The sequence below is a fragment of the Camellia sinensis genome, chromosome 8 (genome assembly GCF_055761805.1).
Source record: "Camellia sinensis isolate YWXY chromosome 8, ASM5576180v1, whole genome shotgun sequence".
NCBI classification, from domain to species: Eukaryota; Viridiplantae; Streptophyta; class Magnoliopsida; order Ericales; family Theaceae; genus Camellia; species Camellia sinensis.
The window spans coordinates 187,690,157-187,708,836 of record NC_138968.1 but is presented as its reverse complement, the minus strand read 5'-3'; the positions used below and the strand labels follow the sequence as shown (position 1 = coordinate 187,708,836).

The following is an 18,680-nucleotide window of genomic DNA, read 5'->3' as shown; positions in this document are numbered from 1 at the left end:
GGTTCTGGCACGAACTCAACCCAAACTTTTCTAGCATCTTTGGTATCTACTGATGAGCCGAGGCAAACCAGAGCATCAGCATGGCTGTTTTTGTCCTGACTAATTCGTTCCACTTGTATGGATTGAAACTTTTTGAGTAGGTCTTTGGCTTTGCCTGCGTACACGGCTATTCTTTCATCTCGTGTTTTATAGACCCCAGAAAGCTGGTTTACCACCAGTTGTGAATCGCTGAAAACAAGAAGCTGTTCTGCACTGAAGTGTTCGGCACTACGTAAGCCAACCAATAACGCTTTGTACTCTGCCTCATTGTTTGAAGCCTTCCAACCAAGTCTGAGAGCCTGTTCCTAGATAAATCCTTCTGGTGAGATAAGTACTACTCCTGCCCCCAAGCCTCGGTTATTGGATGACCCGTCAACATAAAGCTGCCAGATGTTTCTAATAAAGAGTTTTCATGCTTCCGAAGCGCAGAGCTTTCCCTGTTCGGTGGTGCGTGGCACCTGTGCCGAACTGGGATTCCCTGGCTCGGTACTCTGGGTGGGAGCAAATTCTACCACGAAATCTGCTAAGACCTGGGCCTTGATTGCCGTCCTGGGTTGATACCAAATGTCAAACTCACCAAGTTTTACTGCCTTTTTTGCTGTTCGGCCAGAGAAATCGGCTCGGTTGAATACAGATCTGAGGGGGAATTCAGTAAGGACATTGATGGTATGCCCCTAGAAGTAGTGTTGTAGCTTTCTCGAGGCGATAAGCAACGCGTAAGCTAACTTTTCCAAGGGTAGATACCGTGTCTCGGCATCTAGTAAAATCTTGTTAACGTAGTATACTGGCCTCTGTTCCTTGTTAACTTCTCGGATTAATACTGCGCTTACGGCATGATCTGAGACTACTAGATATAGGTACAACTCTTCTCTTGGTTCTGGAGTGGACAGAAGAGGCGGTGTGCTGAGGTATCTTTTGAGACTTTGCAGTGCTTCGGTACACTCGGAACTCCATTCAAACGCTACCCTTTTCCTCAATAACTGGAAGAAAGGCTTCATCCGATCTGAAGATTTGCTGATGAACCGATTCAGGGCGGCTGCCATCCCGGCCAGTTTCTGCAGCTCTTTAGCCTTTGTTGGTGCTTCAAGACCTTGTATTGCCTTGATTTGATCCGGATTCACCTCAATTCCTCTGTGAGTGACCATGTATCCCAAGAACTTCCCTGTTCCTACCCTAAAAGTACATTTCGAGGCATTGAGGCAAAGCTGATGGTTTTTCAGGATGCCAAAAACCTCTCTCAAGTTTGCCAGGTGGTTTGTAGCGAGCTTACTTTTTACTACCATATCATCTATATAAGCTTCCATGGTTTTCCCAAGTTGGTCCCTGAACATTCGAGTGATCATTCGCTGGTAGGTTGCCCCGGCATTCTTGAGGTCGAACGACATTACTTTGTAGCAGTAAGTTCCCCTTGGAGTCATAAATGTTGTCATTTCTTGATCTAGACCGAACAATGGTATTTGGTGATAGCCGCTATAAGCGTCCAGAAAGCTCATGCGCTCATGCCCTGCTGTTGAGTCTACTAGTTGATCAATGCGAGGCAGCAGAAAGCTATCTTTGGGGCAGGCTTTGTTTAAGCAAGTGAAGTCAACGCAAACTCTCCATTTTCCGTTCTTCTTTTTGACTACAACTGTGTTGGACAGCCATTGTGGGTACTGAACTTTTCTGATCGCTCCCGATGCCAGGAGTTTTTCGACTTTGGCAATTACTGCTTCAGTGTGCTCAACTGAGGATCTCCGACTTTTCTGTACAACGGGCCGAACGGAATGGTTGATGTTGAGCTTGTGGCAAGCAAATTCTGGGTTCAACCCTGGAGTATCATATGCTGACCACGCGAATACCTCCTTATTTTTCCTCAGCAGTTCCAGCAACTGAAGTTTCTCATCAGCGCCTAGCAAGGTATCACCGATAAGGAAGTACTTTTCTGGATCATCCTCTTTTACCAGGACTTTCTCCAAATCCTCTACTATCTTTTCCTCTGGGGCTCCCCCTACATCTTCCAAGACTGGCTGTTCGGCCACTTCCACTGTCTGTACCCGGTTGCAGAGTTGCTTTGCCTTTAGTGCCGCCATAAAGCAATGTTTGGACGCAACTTGATCCCCTGAGATCTGCTCTACTCCGTGTTCCGTTGGGAAACGGATGAGCTGGTGGTAGGTTGAAGGGACCGCCTCCATTTGATGAATCCATGGACGGCCAAGTATGGCGTTGTAAGGGATGGTGTATTAATAACTAGAAACTCTATCTGGAGGGTTTTTGTTCCTGCCACAACTGGCAACACTATTCTACCAAGCGGCCATTCTGGCTGTGAGTTGAAGCCAACTAAGAGGGCTGCCACTGGGGTGAGGTGCTGCTCAGAGAGACCAAACTTTCTGAACAAGTCATAATACAATATGTCTGCTGCACTGCCTTGATCTACCAGGACTCGTTTTACGTCAAATCGTTTCCCAATTCCCACAGTTATAATTAGTGCATCAGTATGTGGGTGTTGTATGCCTTCTAAATCCTTTCTAGTAAATGAAACAATGCACAAGGGGGATTTGGGTACCGTGCGTACCTTTTTCGATGCAGGCTCTACTGACATGACCTGCTGAATTTTCATAGCCTTAGAAATCTCCCCTTTCAGTGTCTCCTCAGGTTCCTGAGTCGCTGTTCCATGGATCACATTTGTTATCAACCGAGGTGGGTGCTCAATATTCGGTTCTGGTGGTGGGTTCCCCGGTTCGGCCACTTCCTTATCCTGATCAATGTAATCCTGGAGGTGCCCAACTGCTACTAAGTCCTTCAAGTGTTGCTTCAGTGCCATGCAGTTCTGAGTCATGTACCCCATGTCTTGATGGTAGGTGCATCTGAGCTTTTGATTGCGCCGAGTCGGATCTCCTAACATTTTCGGCGGCCAAACAAAGAAGGGCTCTCTGTTGATCTTTTCCAGGATTCGATAGATCGGTTCTTTGAATATAGTCACGACGGCTTCGTGAGATTTGGACTTATCCACCTCATTCACCGTGAGCCCTCAATGTTCTCCTCGATCTGTTCTCTTCTTGTGCTGAGCTGTTTGTTCTGTTGATGCTACCTCGATGGGGATCTGATCATCTTTAAGGCGAGCGTACTGCTCAATCCTGGCACGCAAATCTTTCAATGTTGTGGCCAGGCGCTTGGTAAGTGATTGCCTCAACTTACTTTCCGGGTGCAGACCATGTTTGAAAGACATAATGGCCATCTGCTCACTGCACACGTTTTCCTCCAGGTCATTGTATTCTTTCCAGTATCTCTTAGCATAACTGCGCAACGTTTCTTCCTGCTCCTTCCGGAGACCAAACAGTGTATTCGGCTCTTTCAGGATTTTAGTGTTGGAGACGAACCTGGCTAGGAACTCTTCGGAGAGCTGCTTCTAGCCATGAATTGATCCAGTGGGGAGTCGATCGAACCATCGAAGTCCGGTTTCTCCCAAGCTGGATGGGAAGAATTTGCATATTAGTGCCTCATCTCGGCTCCATAGAGACATCATCTGTCTGTAATGGCTAATATGCGTCAGTGGGTCCGACTTCCCATCATACGAAGTGAACTTTGGTGGGGTGAATTTCTTTGGAGGTCTTATGGCCTCAATTTTCGGGGAGAATGGTGAGGAGATGAGCCTATCCAGCGCTCGGTGCTCTCTCTGGTGAATGGTACGGTCCAAATGATCCCGATGTTGCTCGTTCTATTTGTTTCTGATCAGCCAAGTACGAAGGTCTTGAGAAGGGTATTCAGTCTGTTGGCTAACCGTCTTCTGCCTCTTAGCCCTTCTCCGACGTGACCCACGGGTGTGGCTACTCGCCGCCTCACTCTATACCGGGGTAGGTTGGCTTTGTTGCCCAGACTCATTTCTAGAGAACTTCTTCACTGGTGGCTCTCTGGATGAGCTCCTTTGTCGCAAGCGAGAGGGCTCGCTTCAGTCTTTTTTTCCGTTAGATCAACCAGCACCCTTTTAAGTTGCGCTTTCAGCTCCTGTATCTCCATCCCCATAGAGTTTATGATTCGATCTCTGTAATCCTTTTCCAGAAGAAAGTGATGAGATGAACCTCCAACGAAGGGTAATCGATGCTCGACGGATTCAGGGGTCCGGTTATTGTTTCCAGTTTGTTTTTCTAGGACTATTGGGAGTGCTAAGCCTTTGTCCTTTGTCCTCTTCATCTGTGGAGTATGTGTCGAAGGTGGGATGTCCTTAATCCTCATCGCCAGAACTAGGTGCAGAGCTTAGAGATAAAGTGTTCCACGCTCACTGCACCAATTATGCGTATCAGATTCCGCAGTAGATGAAAGTGGATTAGGGCTCTGCACTCTGTTGGAGTATCCAAGGATTGAGGTTCCTGCCACAAGAAGCACCGTAAGAGCTGCCTGGCCGGGGTTGGCCGAATAACCCCTTCGGTGTGGTAATCAGTGATCGAAAAAGAAGTGTAGAGAGTTGAGTTTGTAAGTAAGTGGGGTTCAGCTTGGATTAGTTCAGCTACCTTCAATGTGAAGTTCATGTAGTATATATAGGGTTCCTTGCTTGTTGCTCAAGATGGTTTCATAGAGCTCAGGTGCTGCCAAGTTTCCTTTTAGCATTGGCCAAGGTGGGGGACCACCTGATAATTGTCATAGAATGCATATACTCATTGTAGTCATGCTAATAACAAACCACATTCTTCTGGTTTAACAGCTTCTGTGATTCTAGGTGTAGGGGATCAGCTGAGGTGGCATCCTCCGTGTGCATGCATTCATGGCTTCCACGTTTCTCTAAGGGGTTTCCTCAGCTCGGTATTGTTGTGCCTTAGCTCGGTACTGTTGTGCATCTGCTCGGCCTTTTATAAGATCGTTTATAGAGATGGGCTGGTCCATTCGGATATCTTTGTGTGGGCTCGACCTACTTTGGTTTGGTCCATATATTAGGTCTTGCAGCTCGGCCCAGCCCAGCATTGCGGCTGGGCTAGCCTTTCCACTACGAGTTGGGCCCAAGTTCTTGAGGACTTGGGTAGGCTGTTGATCACGGACTTGGGCTCAATTGGCTTGCCCATATATTCATCTAACCCACTTGGATTTGGGCTTTAGTGGATTAGGCCGGCCCAAGGCTTGGATCCGACTCATTTCATATTCAGCTCCTTCACCACCTCAACTGGTTCCCCTTCCTAGAATCACGTAATTAGTTGATGAAAATAATGTGATCTATTATATACACAGTTATAATGAGCATGTTCCTCTGTGACTAACCACCTTGTGGTCTTTGATCTTGAGCAATGATAAAGAGAGTCTTGAGGCACCCAAGTTTTATGAATCTCACCTAAAAGAACAAGTTAAGTCTTCTATATAAGCAACACTCTCTTCACATTGAAGGTACCTTAACTTGTTTCATTTAATCACACATAGAACACACTTTCTCTTCCTCTCTCTACACTTGGAGAGAGAACTTCATCTTCTCCGATCGCTCATTCTCACACCGGAGGAGTTTTCCGTCCAACCCAGGCCGGGTAGCTCTAACGGTGCCTTTGTTTTGCAGGCCTTCAGTTCGTAGATAGTCCCATTCAGTCACAAAGTTCTGATCCACTTCATCTAGTGCGAGATTTGGTACGCACAAGTAGGATCCTCATTGTTCAGCCACACAATCTTTATGAGAAAGCTCCTCTAAATTAGTACAGAGAGCGAAGCAAAAACAACAGCAATCATAGTGACACCATGGAATCTCTTGTTGGTATGGTCAAATTCAATATGCAAATTCTAATATAGAACAACAAAAGATATGAACTACAACTACCAAACTCTCAATATATCAAAAAAAAAATTGCGAAAAAAATCATGTTCATTTGTATATAAAAGCAACTAGAAATGTAGAATTTCATACAATCAATCATAGTGCATGTCTCAACTTTTTACGATCACCTCATCTGAGAACACTTGTAGAGTATGAGGAACACAACACAATGCTGATATTTTCTCAACTAAAATTACATTTTAACAGTATAAAAATGTCTCAAAAAAGCTAATAATACACCCTATGAGAAAACTCTGAATGTTTTTATCAATGGAAGTGATCCGTCACAAGCACGAAAGTCACAATTCCAAGAATAATTCCAGGTAGGAGGCAAACACGAGGCTGTTGCGCCATACTTATCTTTGGAAATTCAGGAGGAATTGCGCATTCTTCCCCATTGAACACCACTCTCGTTGGAAATCCATCGCCATGCGCTATGTTTATGTTTGGAGTACGCTTTTTCAAGAACGAAATCACCGATTGCTGCTTTCCAGGCACCCTCGGGTCCTTTGCTGGATTAGTCCCATTTGTCTCTCCCATCAAATAATTCAATCCCTCCAGGCCTTGGAAAAAGATAGTATTGTTGAGCTCAGGCAGCTTTGTTCCATTGAAGGAATACACATTTTCGTAGCCCCGGAAGGCTCTCTTCATCTGTATCGCGGCAAACCAGTCCTTGAAAGGGTATTCCTCCCAGTTGAATAAAGTCATCCTGGCCGTCCAACCCGACTTGTAGTCGGTATCGACATGCCAGTTGATGCTGACCGCACAGTTGTCCGGGCAGGGCAGCTTTTTGGGGATGGTCAGATGCTTGAGAGCTGCCCAAGCCCTGGCTTTCATGGTCCGGTTCGCGAAAGGCAGGAGCAGAGCCTCGGGAGGGATCTGTAACGGCCGCGCGTTCTTATTACACATCGTCTCCTCTTCACATCCGCACGCACACGTGTTGCAAGGGATGACAGAGTCTGCGTAGTAAGCCGAGAACGAGACGCAACACCGAGACTGTTTTGGCTTCGGCCGGGTAATGTTACATGTGACTTGCCAGCTAGCAACTGCACTGCTAGTAGCGTCCAGCCCGGTCGTGTCTGGGAAGTCGGTAGGGTCTATTCTGATTGGTGGACCGCATTTGTAATCTGGGTTGAGGATTCCGTTGATCTTCCAACGCTGCGGCGGAGACATGGCGGTTCGGTTCAAGTCCGGCGGCATTTTAAAGACCTGAGATAACTTAACCATTAGCTTAAATAGGATAATTTAGTCAGAAAGTAAAAGTGGGTGTTTGCGAAGTGGGTTGTTTTAGTTGTAGGACATTATTGGAGAAAAAAATTTTGTGTTTGGAAAAATAGTTGGGTTTTTTTGTGATTAGATGTGATATTTGTGAGAGAAAAAGTGAAATGATTATGGGGTTTGATGTGATATTTTGTTTGGATTGATTTTTTTTGATTTTGTAAAACATTTGTCTTGTAGTGAAAAAAATTAAAAAAAAAAAACCCAAAAACTAACTTGCCAAACACCGCCTTAGTCAGAAAGTAAAAGTGAGTGTTTGGGAAGTGAGTTTTTTGTAAATTTTTTTTGTAGTAGGATATTATTGGAGAAATTTTTTTTGCGTTTGAAAAGATAGTTAAATTTTTTTGTAGTTGGACGTGATGTTTGTGAGAGAAAAAGTGAAATGATTATAGAGTTTGATGTGATATATTGTTTGGATTTATTTTTTTAATTTTGTAAAACATTTATCTTGTAGTTAAAAAAAAAAAAAAAATTCAAAAACCAAGCTCCCAAACACGTCATTCAAAGAAAGTTAGAAAAGTAATACAAAAAATTCTTTCTCATGCGCTCCACTTTTTACGTTTTTTTAATTTTATACGTTTTTCGATAAAAAGTTAAAAAAAATCTTTACCAAATGGTTCAGTTTTTATTTTTCACCAATCATTTGTCACTTTCTAAACAAATCCTTAATTTGTCCATTAAGACTTAAAAAAAAATCTCAAAAAAATTTATTATCGAAAGCTCCAATTTTTTAAAAACACAATAAAATAATGTCTCATTTTAAGATTTCAAAAAAAAAAAAAAAAAAAATCTTGAGCCGCCACTGACCTGTAACTGGAAAATTGATCTCGACTCGGTTTCATTCATGATAGTTGGTAGAATAGTACCATTTCGGCAGCAGAATGGGAGTTTGCCGACTTTTTCATCGTTGGCTCGCTCCTTTGGGAGGTCGGAGATGATGGGTTTTCGTTGACAGTTCATGACTGGAGTGAAATCCAAGGTCTGGTAGTACTGTCCTTGTTTTCCATATATGCATTCAGAAGGGTCTTTTTTGTGGGTATAAGCTCCTCTCATGGTGTAAATGAATTCACCTCTCATCCACTCCCAAGTTAGGTTCCAGTGGTCGAGGCGGCCAAGGGGGTGGAAGTTATCGATGGTTACTTGGGCGAGATAGTTGCCATCGAAGGCTTGGAGGATGTCGTAGGTGATGGAGAGATCGCCATATTGGCGAGGCAAGAACTTTGTTTTTACCTCTTTTTTGGCCTTGTATTTTGGGTCCCTGCGACAGCAGACGTTCATGGAGGTGGCTGTAAAAAAAACGAATAATCAGATGTGAAGTTAGTAATATGCCTTCTAATGACAATGTCAGGATTACAGCAAAAATATGAAGTGTGAAAATTGATCTAGATTGCATCTCAGGGGATGGATTTACAGTGTAGTGCGGGACAAACATTTGACATCTGAGGATTTTCTGTCTCTAAATTGTTTGTTTTTGTGTCTCAATGCAATCTCAATTATTGATTCATGTCTAGAACTATTGATTCATGTTTAGAATCTTGAAGCACTTGAACTTTGAGACATGATCTTATGGTTTTGAGTAGGTTGAGATGCCAATACAGGAATGTGAGGATAAACAATGCCAATTTGGTCACCTTCTATGTTCTTGGCTTTGTTGTTGTCCCATTGATCTATGAGAAAAAAGGGATTAGCCCAGGGTGAGAACTCGCGTTTTTAGTCCCAACAATGCTACAAATTCGGAAAAGTATCTTAAAAAAAAATTCTATGATTATAATTATTTTAGCTATGACTCATATTCTATCAATTTTAAATTTACACTATACAGTTCATTTTGAAATAAATTTTGAGATAACTTTTTATGATTCATAGCATTTCTATTTTACTCCACATAGAACTTGTTTAATTATAATTAAAAGGACGTGAGTTTGACTCTCCATTCCCTTCTAATTTACCCAAAAAGAATGGAAACACTTCAGTTGTATTTTCTTGCCTCTTAAAAAGGGCATTTTGGTTGTATTTTCTGGTAAAAGAACTAGAAAATTCATTTTGCTTACCTTTCCCTATCAAAATCTATAAAGCCTAAATGTTGAATCTTCATTACTCTTGTTCCTTGGTTCTGTTTCTAGTCTCAACAACCATAAGTTATAGCTCATTTTTGTCACCTTACCTCACGAAAAAAAACACAAATATAGTACTAATAATAGTCAACATATATATACTTACTGTGGCGTTTTGGCGCAGGACACTTATACCCCTCATTCACAAGCTCAATCGTCTTAGGCATCGGAGTCCCCTTCTTCAACCCGAACTGTGTCCCCGTCATCTCCACAGTCACCTGAATCTGCGTAACATCCGCGGCAGTCTCAATCGCCGTCTTCAAGTCCGTCATCGGATACCCAGCAAGCGTCGTCCCATTCTTCCCCACCTTCGTGGGCAAGTCCTCGGCATCCACCACAACAGCCCCATTCACCCCAACCAATATCTCATCATACTGAAACCCAACATGAACATTCCAAGCCTTCAGCTCGTATGAACCCGCATTCAAAACCAACAACTGAGACTTAAACGCCCATGCCTGCGCTGAAGCATTCTTCACAAACGGATACGCCTTTTCACGCGACGTGAATGTGTAGGCCACGTAGATTCCGTTGCAGGTGTCTTGTTCGGGAGGCGGGGCAGCCACCTTCCCACCATCTCCGTTACCGAAGTCATAATCCGATTGGGCCTTACATTTCCCAATGCTATAGCAAGAAAAGACTAGGACAATACAAGATATTGTTATTAGTTTCCACGGTATTTTCATTGCTAGAAATGGGGATCATATGTATATGGGTAACAAATAGTTGTTGTTGAGCTGAGAGCAGAGGCGCGAAGCTAACGGAGAGTTAATGGCTGCAGGGTGTTTGATGATGATATCCAGACAATGCCGCGTGAGAACACACGATCAATCAAGGAGGTGGTGGTGAGGACAAAGGTAAGACTATGAAAGAAAAAAACCCAAGTGTGAGATTGACATGAATTGCTTAAAATAGAAAGAGAACATAGTTAGACCCATTCAGCACAGTTCTCTTCCGTTAGTTTTAGAGGGAAAATCGGAGAAGTGAGTTTCCAGAGGTTTATTGTCACAGTTAGCTACTGGGTATATGAGGATTGGCTTTTGTTAGTTGTGTCTGTTGTTTTGGCAGAGAAGCCAAACATGGTCTAAACTCGAGACAAGCCCAAAATGAACTCTCAGTCTGACGCATTTGAACTCTAATTTTTATTTATTTACTTATTTTTAGCAATGATTCTCAAGAGGCAATGGAAAGTTTCCTACATTTATAACCCTACTCACCAACTGCAATAGTTCCAAATCAACCTAAACACTGCCTTAAAATTGTCTAGAATGTATAACATCAAGGTTCCTAGGAAAGAGATCGGATCCTCTGTCCTAAAATGTCTGTATACCCTGGATATTTCATGAATAATCATGCAACAAAATCCTAACTTGTACACCTAATACACTCAAATCTTGCAAAATTCTTTTCCTTCCTACAATTTGTTGATCATATTTGCGACTTAACATGGATTCAAAATGATCTCTTGTCAGGATGATCTCTGTGAAATATTCTCATCCCTGTGAAATATTCTCATCACTTGACGTCAAAAAAGTCAGGCCAGTAATAAAGAGTCCAAATCCTCTACTTGCACTCTCTCTTTATCTTCTTACTTGCAATGGTAAAAATGTATTACTTGATGTCAAAAAAGCCAAGCCAATAATAATGAATCTAGATCCTCTATTTGCACTCTCTGACAAAAATGCATTCTAAGATGATCCAACAGTTTAGATTTGACTATTTACAAAAAAAAAAAAAAAAACAAACATAATTTTAAAAACAATTTTTTTTTTTTAAAAAAAAAAAATAGTCAAATCTAAACCACCATTGCAACTAGGAAAACAAGAGAGAGGCAAGTAGGGGATCCTAATTCAGCAATAACAGCACTCTGTCTGCACTTGACAGGACTGCGTTAAACCTTATCTGAATATCACCTCGAAATTATCTGAGAGATCTCTGCCCAATCGTCCCCTTTCTTTTATAGATAGCTAAGCTGTTCATGCTTATTAGATTTTTGTTTTTTGGCATCACCATCAGAGAAACTAAACCAATGTAGCTGATGAACATTGGTTTTTTTATTGTCAAAAAATGTGTTCAATCAAGCTTCCAAGTTTGCCTCGTTCATTAGACAAATTCCTGGATATTCCAAGCCTGGAGTCGACACGAGTTCTTTGTTCCAGAATGCAACAAACTTGACAAGTCTATGTCAGAGTTGAGGCCAAACCAAGTGCATTCAAATCACCTCCTCAATGTGTTTGACCTTCTTGGTGACTCTTCATGGCAGTGTGTTCACACAAAACAGAGACCAAAATGCACAAGGCAAACACATTACACAAAGAAAGAGAGAGAGAAAGAGAGAACAAAGCATAGGCAGATGTGTAAAAACAAAAGGAACCAAGTGCTGCCATTTCTCAAATCCAAGTCCCAAAAGAAAGGGAAAGCAAAAGGAGACGCACACAATCAAAAACTTGGCCTAATTACATCTAAGCCATTGAATTTACTCATCCACTTAAGGATTTTGCCATCACAACCATCACCATCTCATCCCAACTACTACTTTCTTGTTCACTCTTCTTTATTAGGCTTGCATATTTGCTAGAACTACGCTTAAGCATCTGCAGTTTCAATGGCATCTGCCGAAGCTAGGATAAGCTCAGGTTGAACGCTTCCAACATATGCTCCGTCCAGTGCATTTGGCTGTCCCAATGCCTTCAATGCTAGGTGAGCTGCCTTTTGTCCCGATATCATCATTGCTCCAAATGTAGGCCCCTGCATCACAAAAAGAACATATTAGCAGACATATTTTAAATAAAAAAAAAAATTTGCTTGTTTAACTCTTTACCTTGCATCCTATAAAAATAAAATGCCCATATTGGAAAAATGGATTAGAACAATGGAATCTTATTAACAATCCATTAGTAGTATACATAAAACTAGGAATACTAGCCAAACAATATTTATAAAACACAGTATATAGTAAAGCATCTCCCAATTATTCAAAACGGAGTATCTCTATGCAAAAGATATACCATATACTAAATTTTTCTTCAAAAGATTTACTATATCTGTGTAAACAGACTATGCATTAGTAGCACACACATAACTAGGAATACTGTCTAGACAATATTTGAAAAACAGAGCATGTAGTAAAGCATCTCCAAGTTAATCAAAACCAAGGTGTATATTTATGCAAAAGAATTTACCATTCTTGGGGCTCCATCAATTTCTGCAACTTCCATGCCAGTAACGATCATCCCGGGCACAATCTCCCTTGTAAGCCTCACAATAGCATCCTCAGCCGTGTTCATGTCGAGGGCCTTCATCCCTGGGACATTATCAATCATTCCGATACTCTTCAGCCTCTTGACTCCGGTGGCCCCAAATGGACCATCATGTCCACAAGAGCTCACTACTACCTTAGCCTCCATCACATTGGGGTCCATGCAGGACTGTGTGTCATGGTTCATGGACACCAAAGCCCAGTTAGTCACAACACCGCTGACTCTCCCTCCCTTCACAATCAAGTCCTCAGCTGCCACAGCGTTGAAGAGCTTCACATTTGGCCTAGCCAACAACTTGCTCATGATGGTCGCTGTGAACAGAGCTGCGTGTTTGATCACCACATAGTTGTCCTGCTCGTCATACTCGATACCGAGCTCATCAAGGAAGCAGTGTGCTGGCTTCCGGACAACCATGGCTGAGAAGAGTTGTCCACCGAGCCATGCACCACCGCCGGGGCTGACGGATTGCTCGATGATTGCCACCTATTTAAAAGAACATGGTCATAAGATAAAAATCAGTCGGGCTAGAAACACAAAAACCAAATACACAAGAATAGACAAGATTTTTACATAATTTGTTAACGGGATCTAAATCTAATTGTTTCAAAGCTTTTAAACTGCATCTACAGTAAATTGTCTTTAATAACTGTTTCTACAGTAAATGGTTTCCAATAATGGACTTGTTATGCGAGAATCATATGATTTCAATTCAACCCACTAAATGATCAAGAAAATAAAAAAACCAACACAAAGAAGGCTAGATAGATATAAGAGGTTTTGGGCGGCCTCGCCCTCAGCGTCCATAAAAGGCTCACAAAATCAAATTACATGATGATGAGACTATTTAGCAACTCCCATACATAGATTTGTATGACAGAAAAAGATCCACTAGTAAAAAATTATCAGTTCTTCTACATGCACATGCACATGCACATAATCAAATTACAAAAAAGTGAAACCCAAATCAGAAATTTTGCACCCAAACAAATAGGGTGTTTATAGTGAGATAAACTGCATGTCTGCGTACATGTATGTATCCAATTTCAATTTGGGGATTGCTACAAAATCAGTGTATCTAACCCAGAACATTACAGTGATTTCGATCATAGACTTTTTTTTACCTGAATCGATGGGTTCTTGCTGAGCTCGTAAGCGCAGGAAAGGCCAGCAGAGCCAGCGCCGACGACAACAACGTCAGTATCAGCATAGGTGATCATGTCCATCATGTACCGTCGAGTCATTTCGCGCGAAACGATCGATTCTTTGATGGGTTCGAATGTGAATGATCGGAGATCGTAGGAAGGAGAAGAAGCGGACATGGAAATAGAAAGGTTGTGTGGGGTGGATTTGATGGGTTGGAGGCGAATTGGGGAAGAAAGAGGGACGCCATGGAAGGAGGATTGGTGGGTGTCCAAGAAGGAAGTCTTGGGGTTGGAGGAAAGAGAGGAAGTGAGGGTTGTAGCCATAGTTGCCATGGAAGGGAAGGGCAGGGAAGGGAAGGGAGTACTGTGGAGCTAAGTGTGATTTCAGGGGGGGTGTGATGGGGCTGTGAAGGAGAGAGAATGAGGATCGGGGAGTGATATAGGGAAGAGAGAGAAAACATCTACAACTGTCCAGATGGGGACACGTGTGTTGAGGATAGGATTTGAAGAGTCCAGAATCGGTTTAGGTCAAGTTTGGCATGATTGAAAAAAGATAAAAAGTCAAAAAGTTACTATCTTATTTAATTCACATCATCTTATTTAAGTCACATCACCTCTCTAACACATCACTTCAAACCCAACCCAAACCCAACTCATATTTCATAAAAAGTCAAAAAGTACACTCTTCTCAAACTAGGCCTTAGTGTTCCAAATTGCTACCTAGGCCCTGGAGAGTGTGATGCAGGGGATTAGTATTATCTCTCATATTTACAATTCCCAAATTATAAAATCGTATAAAAAAAACTTTGAAAAAAACACTAATGAATTTTAGGTTTAGATAGTTGGAATTATTTTTATAAATTAATTGGTCCCAAGTTAATGTTAATTATATTTGAGCCTACGAATATAACGCATGGATTGACTATTTCAAGGGATATATTGAGTGTTTAGATGATGTTGTAGTTACTAAAAAAGGCCCAAAAGTATATTATAGCATATTTTTTCTTTTCCTTTCATTACAAACAAAACAGAAGCTTAAAAATGAGAACGTTAACGTTTCCTTGCCAATGTTGCAGGGTTGATCCTTACTTTTTGTGAGTTGAACGTTGAATTTGGGATCGTTACACCCAGAATTCATTATTCCTTAAATAACATTACAAAAATTCCAAAAAATCCTAAAAAATCATGGAAACCCCTGCTATAAAATTTACAGGGGCAAAGCGGCGTGGGCACTAGGACATCTTGGAGTGCAATTAGCATTGAGGATGTAACGTCGGTAATTTAAAATTAATCCGTCGACGGCATCATTGCTCATGTGTTAGTGTGATGACAACAAGTATGAGTGTTTTCAATGTTAGTTTGGTTGTTTGTGGAACAATACAACATCAAGGTCGACGTTCGAAATGAGTTTTTGTTTAATGGTAGTGCTATATGCACTAATTAGTACACTAACTAGTGTATCAACACTAATTATGACATTGTTATTGACCCCACCCATTAATCACATTACAAATACTAAAAACCTCTTAAATTATGGCACATAATCAATTAGTATACGAGTTAGTATACTAATTGGTACATATAATATTATTCTTTGCTTAATTGGCGTTTCATGTAGGTTTTTAGGTGATATTGTTCACGTTGCAGGTTTGGAGTTTACCATTGATTGTAAATGTGATGTTGTGCATGTTTGTAATGTGACAGATATATGGTTTTGTTGGTTAATGTTGTAAATATTTTCATGGGTTTGGAGGTTACCACTGATTGCAAATGTGATGTTGTGCATATATGTAATGTAACAGACGCATGGTGTTGTAGCTAATGCTTGTATGATTGAGTGTGCATTTTGTAATATTGAGGGCTAATGGGAGGATGTATGTCTGAAAGTGTTGGTGGGGTTTGGTAATAGTAGGGGGTAGTGGCTGTTAATTGTCGGGAATTGTCGGACTGTGTCGATGTTATGTTATGTGGTTGGTGTTTGGTGCTAATGTTATAGGTTGTTAGTGGAAGGCTTATTGGTACGGCAACGTGGCTCTGGACTGATGTTATGTAGATAAATGTGAACCTTACAACCCACACACCTCTCCAAGAAAACGCAAATGATTTAACATCAATAATGTAATACAAAGAAGGTAACATTAATAATCCCCACAATCATTCCACAAAATTTCTAAAAAAAATAAAAATGTTAAACTATACCTTATCCACATACACTCAATCTCCAAACAACATCAAAAACATAATCACAATAAGGGACAAACAAGTAAACTCAATTATTACTAAATCAAATCAATAATACATACTACAAATAAAAAGGATTATTTGGTTTATGAAAAAACATATAGGACTAAATAGACTAACATTTCCTCAGATGGGATTTATGAGTAATTTTTTCATAACTTTTAAGTTATTGAGAAATATTATTTTGTTCTTAAATTAAAATATATATATATATATATATATATATATATGTAAATGAATCTTCTAAATTATTGACATTTGACCCCTTTTAGGATTTAATTTGTACGTTTTTATAATTTAAAATTTATGTGTATATTTTTATAATTTAGGAGACAAAATATTGCTTTTAAATAATTTAAGAGGCCTATTTATAAGTTTTTATAATTTAAAGAGTTAAAATAATACTTTTTAATAATTTAAAGAGTTTGTATAAATAATCTTTATGCAATGCTCTTGTTATATAAATTCCGTGGTATAAATCTAATGTCAGAAGCAAAAATAACATTTTTTAAAAAATTATTAAATAATTTTAAATTATCATATCCTATTATTTATATGCTATTTTGCATAAATGAGAAATGTAAAATATAAATAGGTGGGTCATCTATTAGAGTATTTCTAACGCTTACTTAATTTTTTTTTTATATTAAATTTGAGTAAAAGTTTGATTTAAATGATGCTCTTCGATCGTTTCATCAAATTTGGTCAGTCATTTGGTCTAGTGTAAATTTTTATCAAATCTTTCTCAATCTGGTCGTCCACCAACGATTATCTGCGAGATTTGATGAAAGATTAAATGCTCTCTTAATTTGATGAAAAAAATATAACTTCTTTCATTTAATACCAAATTAGTGAAACGATCGAAATACCATTTTTATCAAATTTTAAATTTGATGAAAGATATGAATTTGAATTGGAGATGGTCTTAGGCCTAACTGGTATGATTTCTCTCGCGTTAAATTTTTTTATTTATATGTAATTGAAAATTAAAAATCATAAAATAAAAATTAAAAATTCTTTCATTAACCTTTAATAATCAAAATTTTAAAATTTATTTTGCTATAAACTCCCAAAATTTATTTTGAAAAAAAAAAAAAACCGTGGATAACAACGGTCCAACAAAAGTGCTTCAAAATTATTGAATAGTTACTGTGGGGATGTATTTTCTGAATACCAACACGTGACAAGGTGACACTGACATGTCAGTCGAGGTGCCACATGTCTTGGTTGTGGCGCCGAGGTTATCTCGGAAGATATCGGAATCCGAGATATATGGATAAGGGGCAAGAGTTCTAGAGTAAAGAGGGAACTTTGCTAAGATAAGGATAAAACTTTTAGGGAGTTTATCTTTATCTCTTGAGGAGTCCAAAGTAAGCACGGAATGGGAATCCATAGCAGCCGGGCTTCTAGTGGGACTAGGTTTATGTTGGCTATAAAAGAGAGGCACCCCCATGGATCAAAGGTATGCTTTTGATACTCAAGCTTGTGAGTTTAGCACTTGATTTATCTTTGAGAGATATACTGACTTGATCGTCGAAGTGCCCCCGGGTGGACGAACCACCGCCGAAATCTTTTCTTTCTGTTGCAGGTCAGCCAGGTGCCATCTATTCTGCCGGTGCTCTCCAGCTGGTTACTAAGCGGGCAGTGTGGTCAGAAAATCACTCACACAATTTGGCGCCGTCTGTGGGAAAGATAAGAGAATAAATGGCCAGTAACGGACAGAAGGAAAACATTGGGGGCGACACTCCTGCTGGGAGTGGGAGACCCATTGACCTTGATGTCACAGGAGACGAATACAACGCAGAAACTCGTGACCAGAATACCGGCGTAAAGGACGTCAGCCAGACTAACAATCCAGATCGAAGTGGCTACTACAATGAAGATGACCTCCAGGTATGGAAGGATAGATGCCTGCAGAGGGACGAAGAGGTAAAAGAGATGGCAAATAAGTTGGCAGACCTGCAATCGATCGTCAGCTTTATGATGCAAAATAACGTCATGCAGCTACTATACCCGCTGCAAGACACGCCGATGCCAGCAGCCAATGCCCAGAAGTAAGGGCAGAAAGCAATTCCAGAAGCCCTCCAGCATAACGGGAGCGAAAGACATTCTCACCGACCTTCCAGGGAGGTCGGACGAAGGGAGCCAAGAAGAGAAGAATCACGAAGGACGTAACACGCAAAGGAGGCAGACCTCAGAGGACATCGGTATGTTCAGGGGCAGACACTATGCTTCGACACAACTCATGGAGAAGGGTCGAAAAGGGCTCACCACGAGGCCGAGAGTAGTATACCAAAGAGACTGAAGTTGAAAGATAGCCGAGCTCCTAGGCGGAGCAAAGAAGACTTAAGAGATTACCTCAAGAGGAAACAGCAGAATGCCGAAGCCGAGGTAACATCCCCAGATAAGCTGAGGACACCATTCTCGGTGGAATTGGACAGGTTCGAGGCACCAAAGAGATTCAGTATGCCGAGGTTTCAAATATACGACGGCAAGTCAGACCCCAACTTCCACGTCGGACTATGTTTGAACTTAATGGCATTGTATAGTGGGAACAAGCCATTGCTCTGCAAAGTATTCTCCTCATCCTTCGGGGAGATTGCATCAGATTGGTTCTATAAACTACCGAAGGGAAGCGTGAAGACTTGGGAAGGCCTGGCCGAGATGTTTGTGGCCCGGTTCGTGACAAATAAGCTACAGCCATTAAGGGTGGACGCATTGATGACCTTGAGGATCAGTAAGGATGAAGGCCTTAGGGCCTATGCAAAAAGATACTATGAGGTATTCAACCGAATACCAGAATGTAACCAAGAAGTAGCGGTCGTATCATTCAAGAATGGCCTAA

At 40.9% G+C, this 18,680-nt stretch overlaps 3 protein-coding genes across 3 annotated transcripts; all 3 read right to left on the bottom strand.

The window, feature by feature from the left end:
• Positions 1 to 2,149: 2,149 nt before the first annotated feature.
• Positions 2,150 to 2,920, bottom strand: LOC114274814 (uncharacterized). Its single transcript, XM_028216792.2, has one exon. The coding sequence runs from the start codon at positions 2,918 to 2,920 to the stop codon at positions 2,150 to 2,152; it is 771 nt and encodes a 256-aa protein (XP_028072593.2).
• A 2,916-nt stretch (positions 2,921 to 5,836) lies between these two features.
• LOC114275079 (COBRA-like protein 10) lies at positions 5,837 to 10,931 on the bottom strand. Its single transcript, XM_028217067.2, has 3 exons — positions 9,299 to 10,931; positions 7,886 to 8,364; positions 5,837 to 7,009 (listed from the first exon to the last, which is right to left on the bottom strand). Exons 1-3 carry the CDS (start codon positions 9,876 to 9,878, stop codon positions 6,068 to 6,070), a joined length of 2,001 nt encoding a protein of 666 aa, XP_028072868.1. The 5' UTR covers positions 9,879 to 10,931; the 3' UTR covers positions 5,837 to 6,067.
• A 619-nt stretch (positions 10,932 to 11,550) lies between these two features.
• Positions 11,551 to 14,107, bottom strand: LOC114275070 (thiamine thiazole synthase 1, chloroplastic). Its single transcript, XM_028217060.2, has 3 exons — positions 13,574 to 14,107; positions 12,375 to 12,935; positions 11,551 to 11,940 (listed from the first exon to the last, which is right to left on the bottom strand). Exons 1-3 carry the CDS (start codon positions 13,925 to 13,927, stop codon positions 11,779 to 11,781), a joined length of 1,077 nt encoding a protein of 358 aa, XP_028072861.2. The 5' UTR covers positions 13,928 to 14,107; the 3' UTR covers positions 11,551 to 11,778.
• Between the last annotated feature and the right edge of the window lie 4,573 nt (positions 14,108 to 18,680).

What these genes read in the sequence shown, in the direction of transcription:
- LOC114274814 (XM_028216792.2), bottom strand. Translation starts at nt 2,920, where the DNA reads ATGTTAGGAGATCCGACTCGGCGCAATCAAAAGCTCAGATGCACCTAC.
- LOC114275079 (XM_028217067.2), bottom strand. Translation starts at nt 9,878, where the DNA reads ATGAAAATACCGTGGAAACTAATAACAATATCTTGTATTGTCCTAGTC. An exon ending in TCCTGCGCCAAAACGCCACA is followed by an intron (nt 8,365 to 9,298) that starts GTAAGTATATAT and finishes TTTTTTTTACAG; the next exon opens with CCACCTCCATGAACGTCTGC. An exon ending in GATCAATTTTCCAGTTACAG is followed by an intron (nt 7,010 to 7,885) that starts GTCAGTGGCGGC and finishes AAGTTATCTCAG; the next exon opens with GTCTTTAAAATGCCGCCGGA.
- LOC114275070 (XM_028217060.2), bottom strand. Translation starts at nt 13,927, where the DNA reads ATGGCAACTATGGCTACAACCCTCACTTCCTCTCTTTCCTCCAACCCC. An exon ending in GCAAGAACCCATCGATTCAG is followed by an intron (nt 12,936 to 13,573) that starts GTAAAAAAAAGT and finishes TCTTTTAAATAG; the next exon opens with GTGGCAATCATCGAGCAATC. An exon ending in TTGATGGAGCCCCAAGAATG is followed by an intron (nt 11,941 to 12,374) that starts GTAAATTCTTTT and finishes TTTGTGATGCAG; the next exon opens with GGGCCTACATTTGGAGCAAT.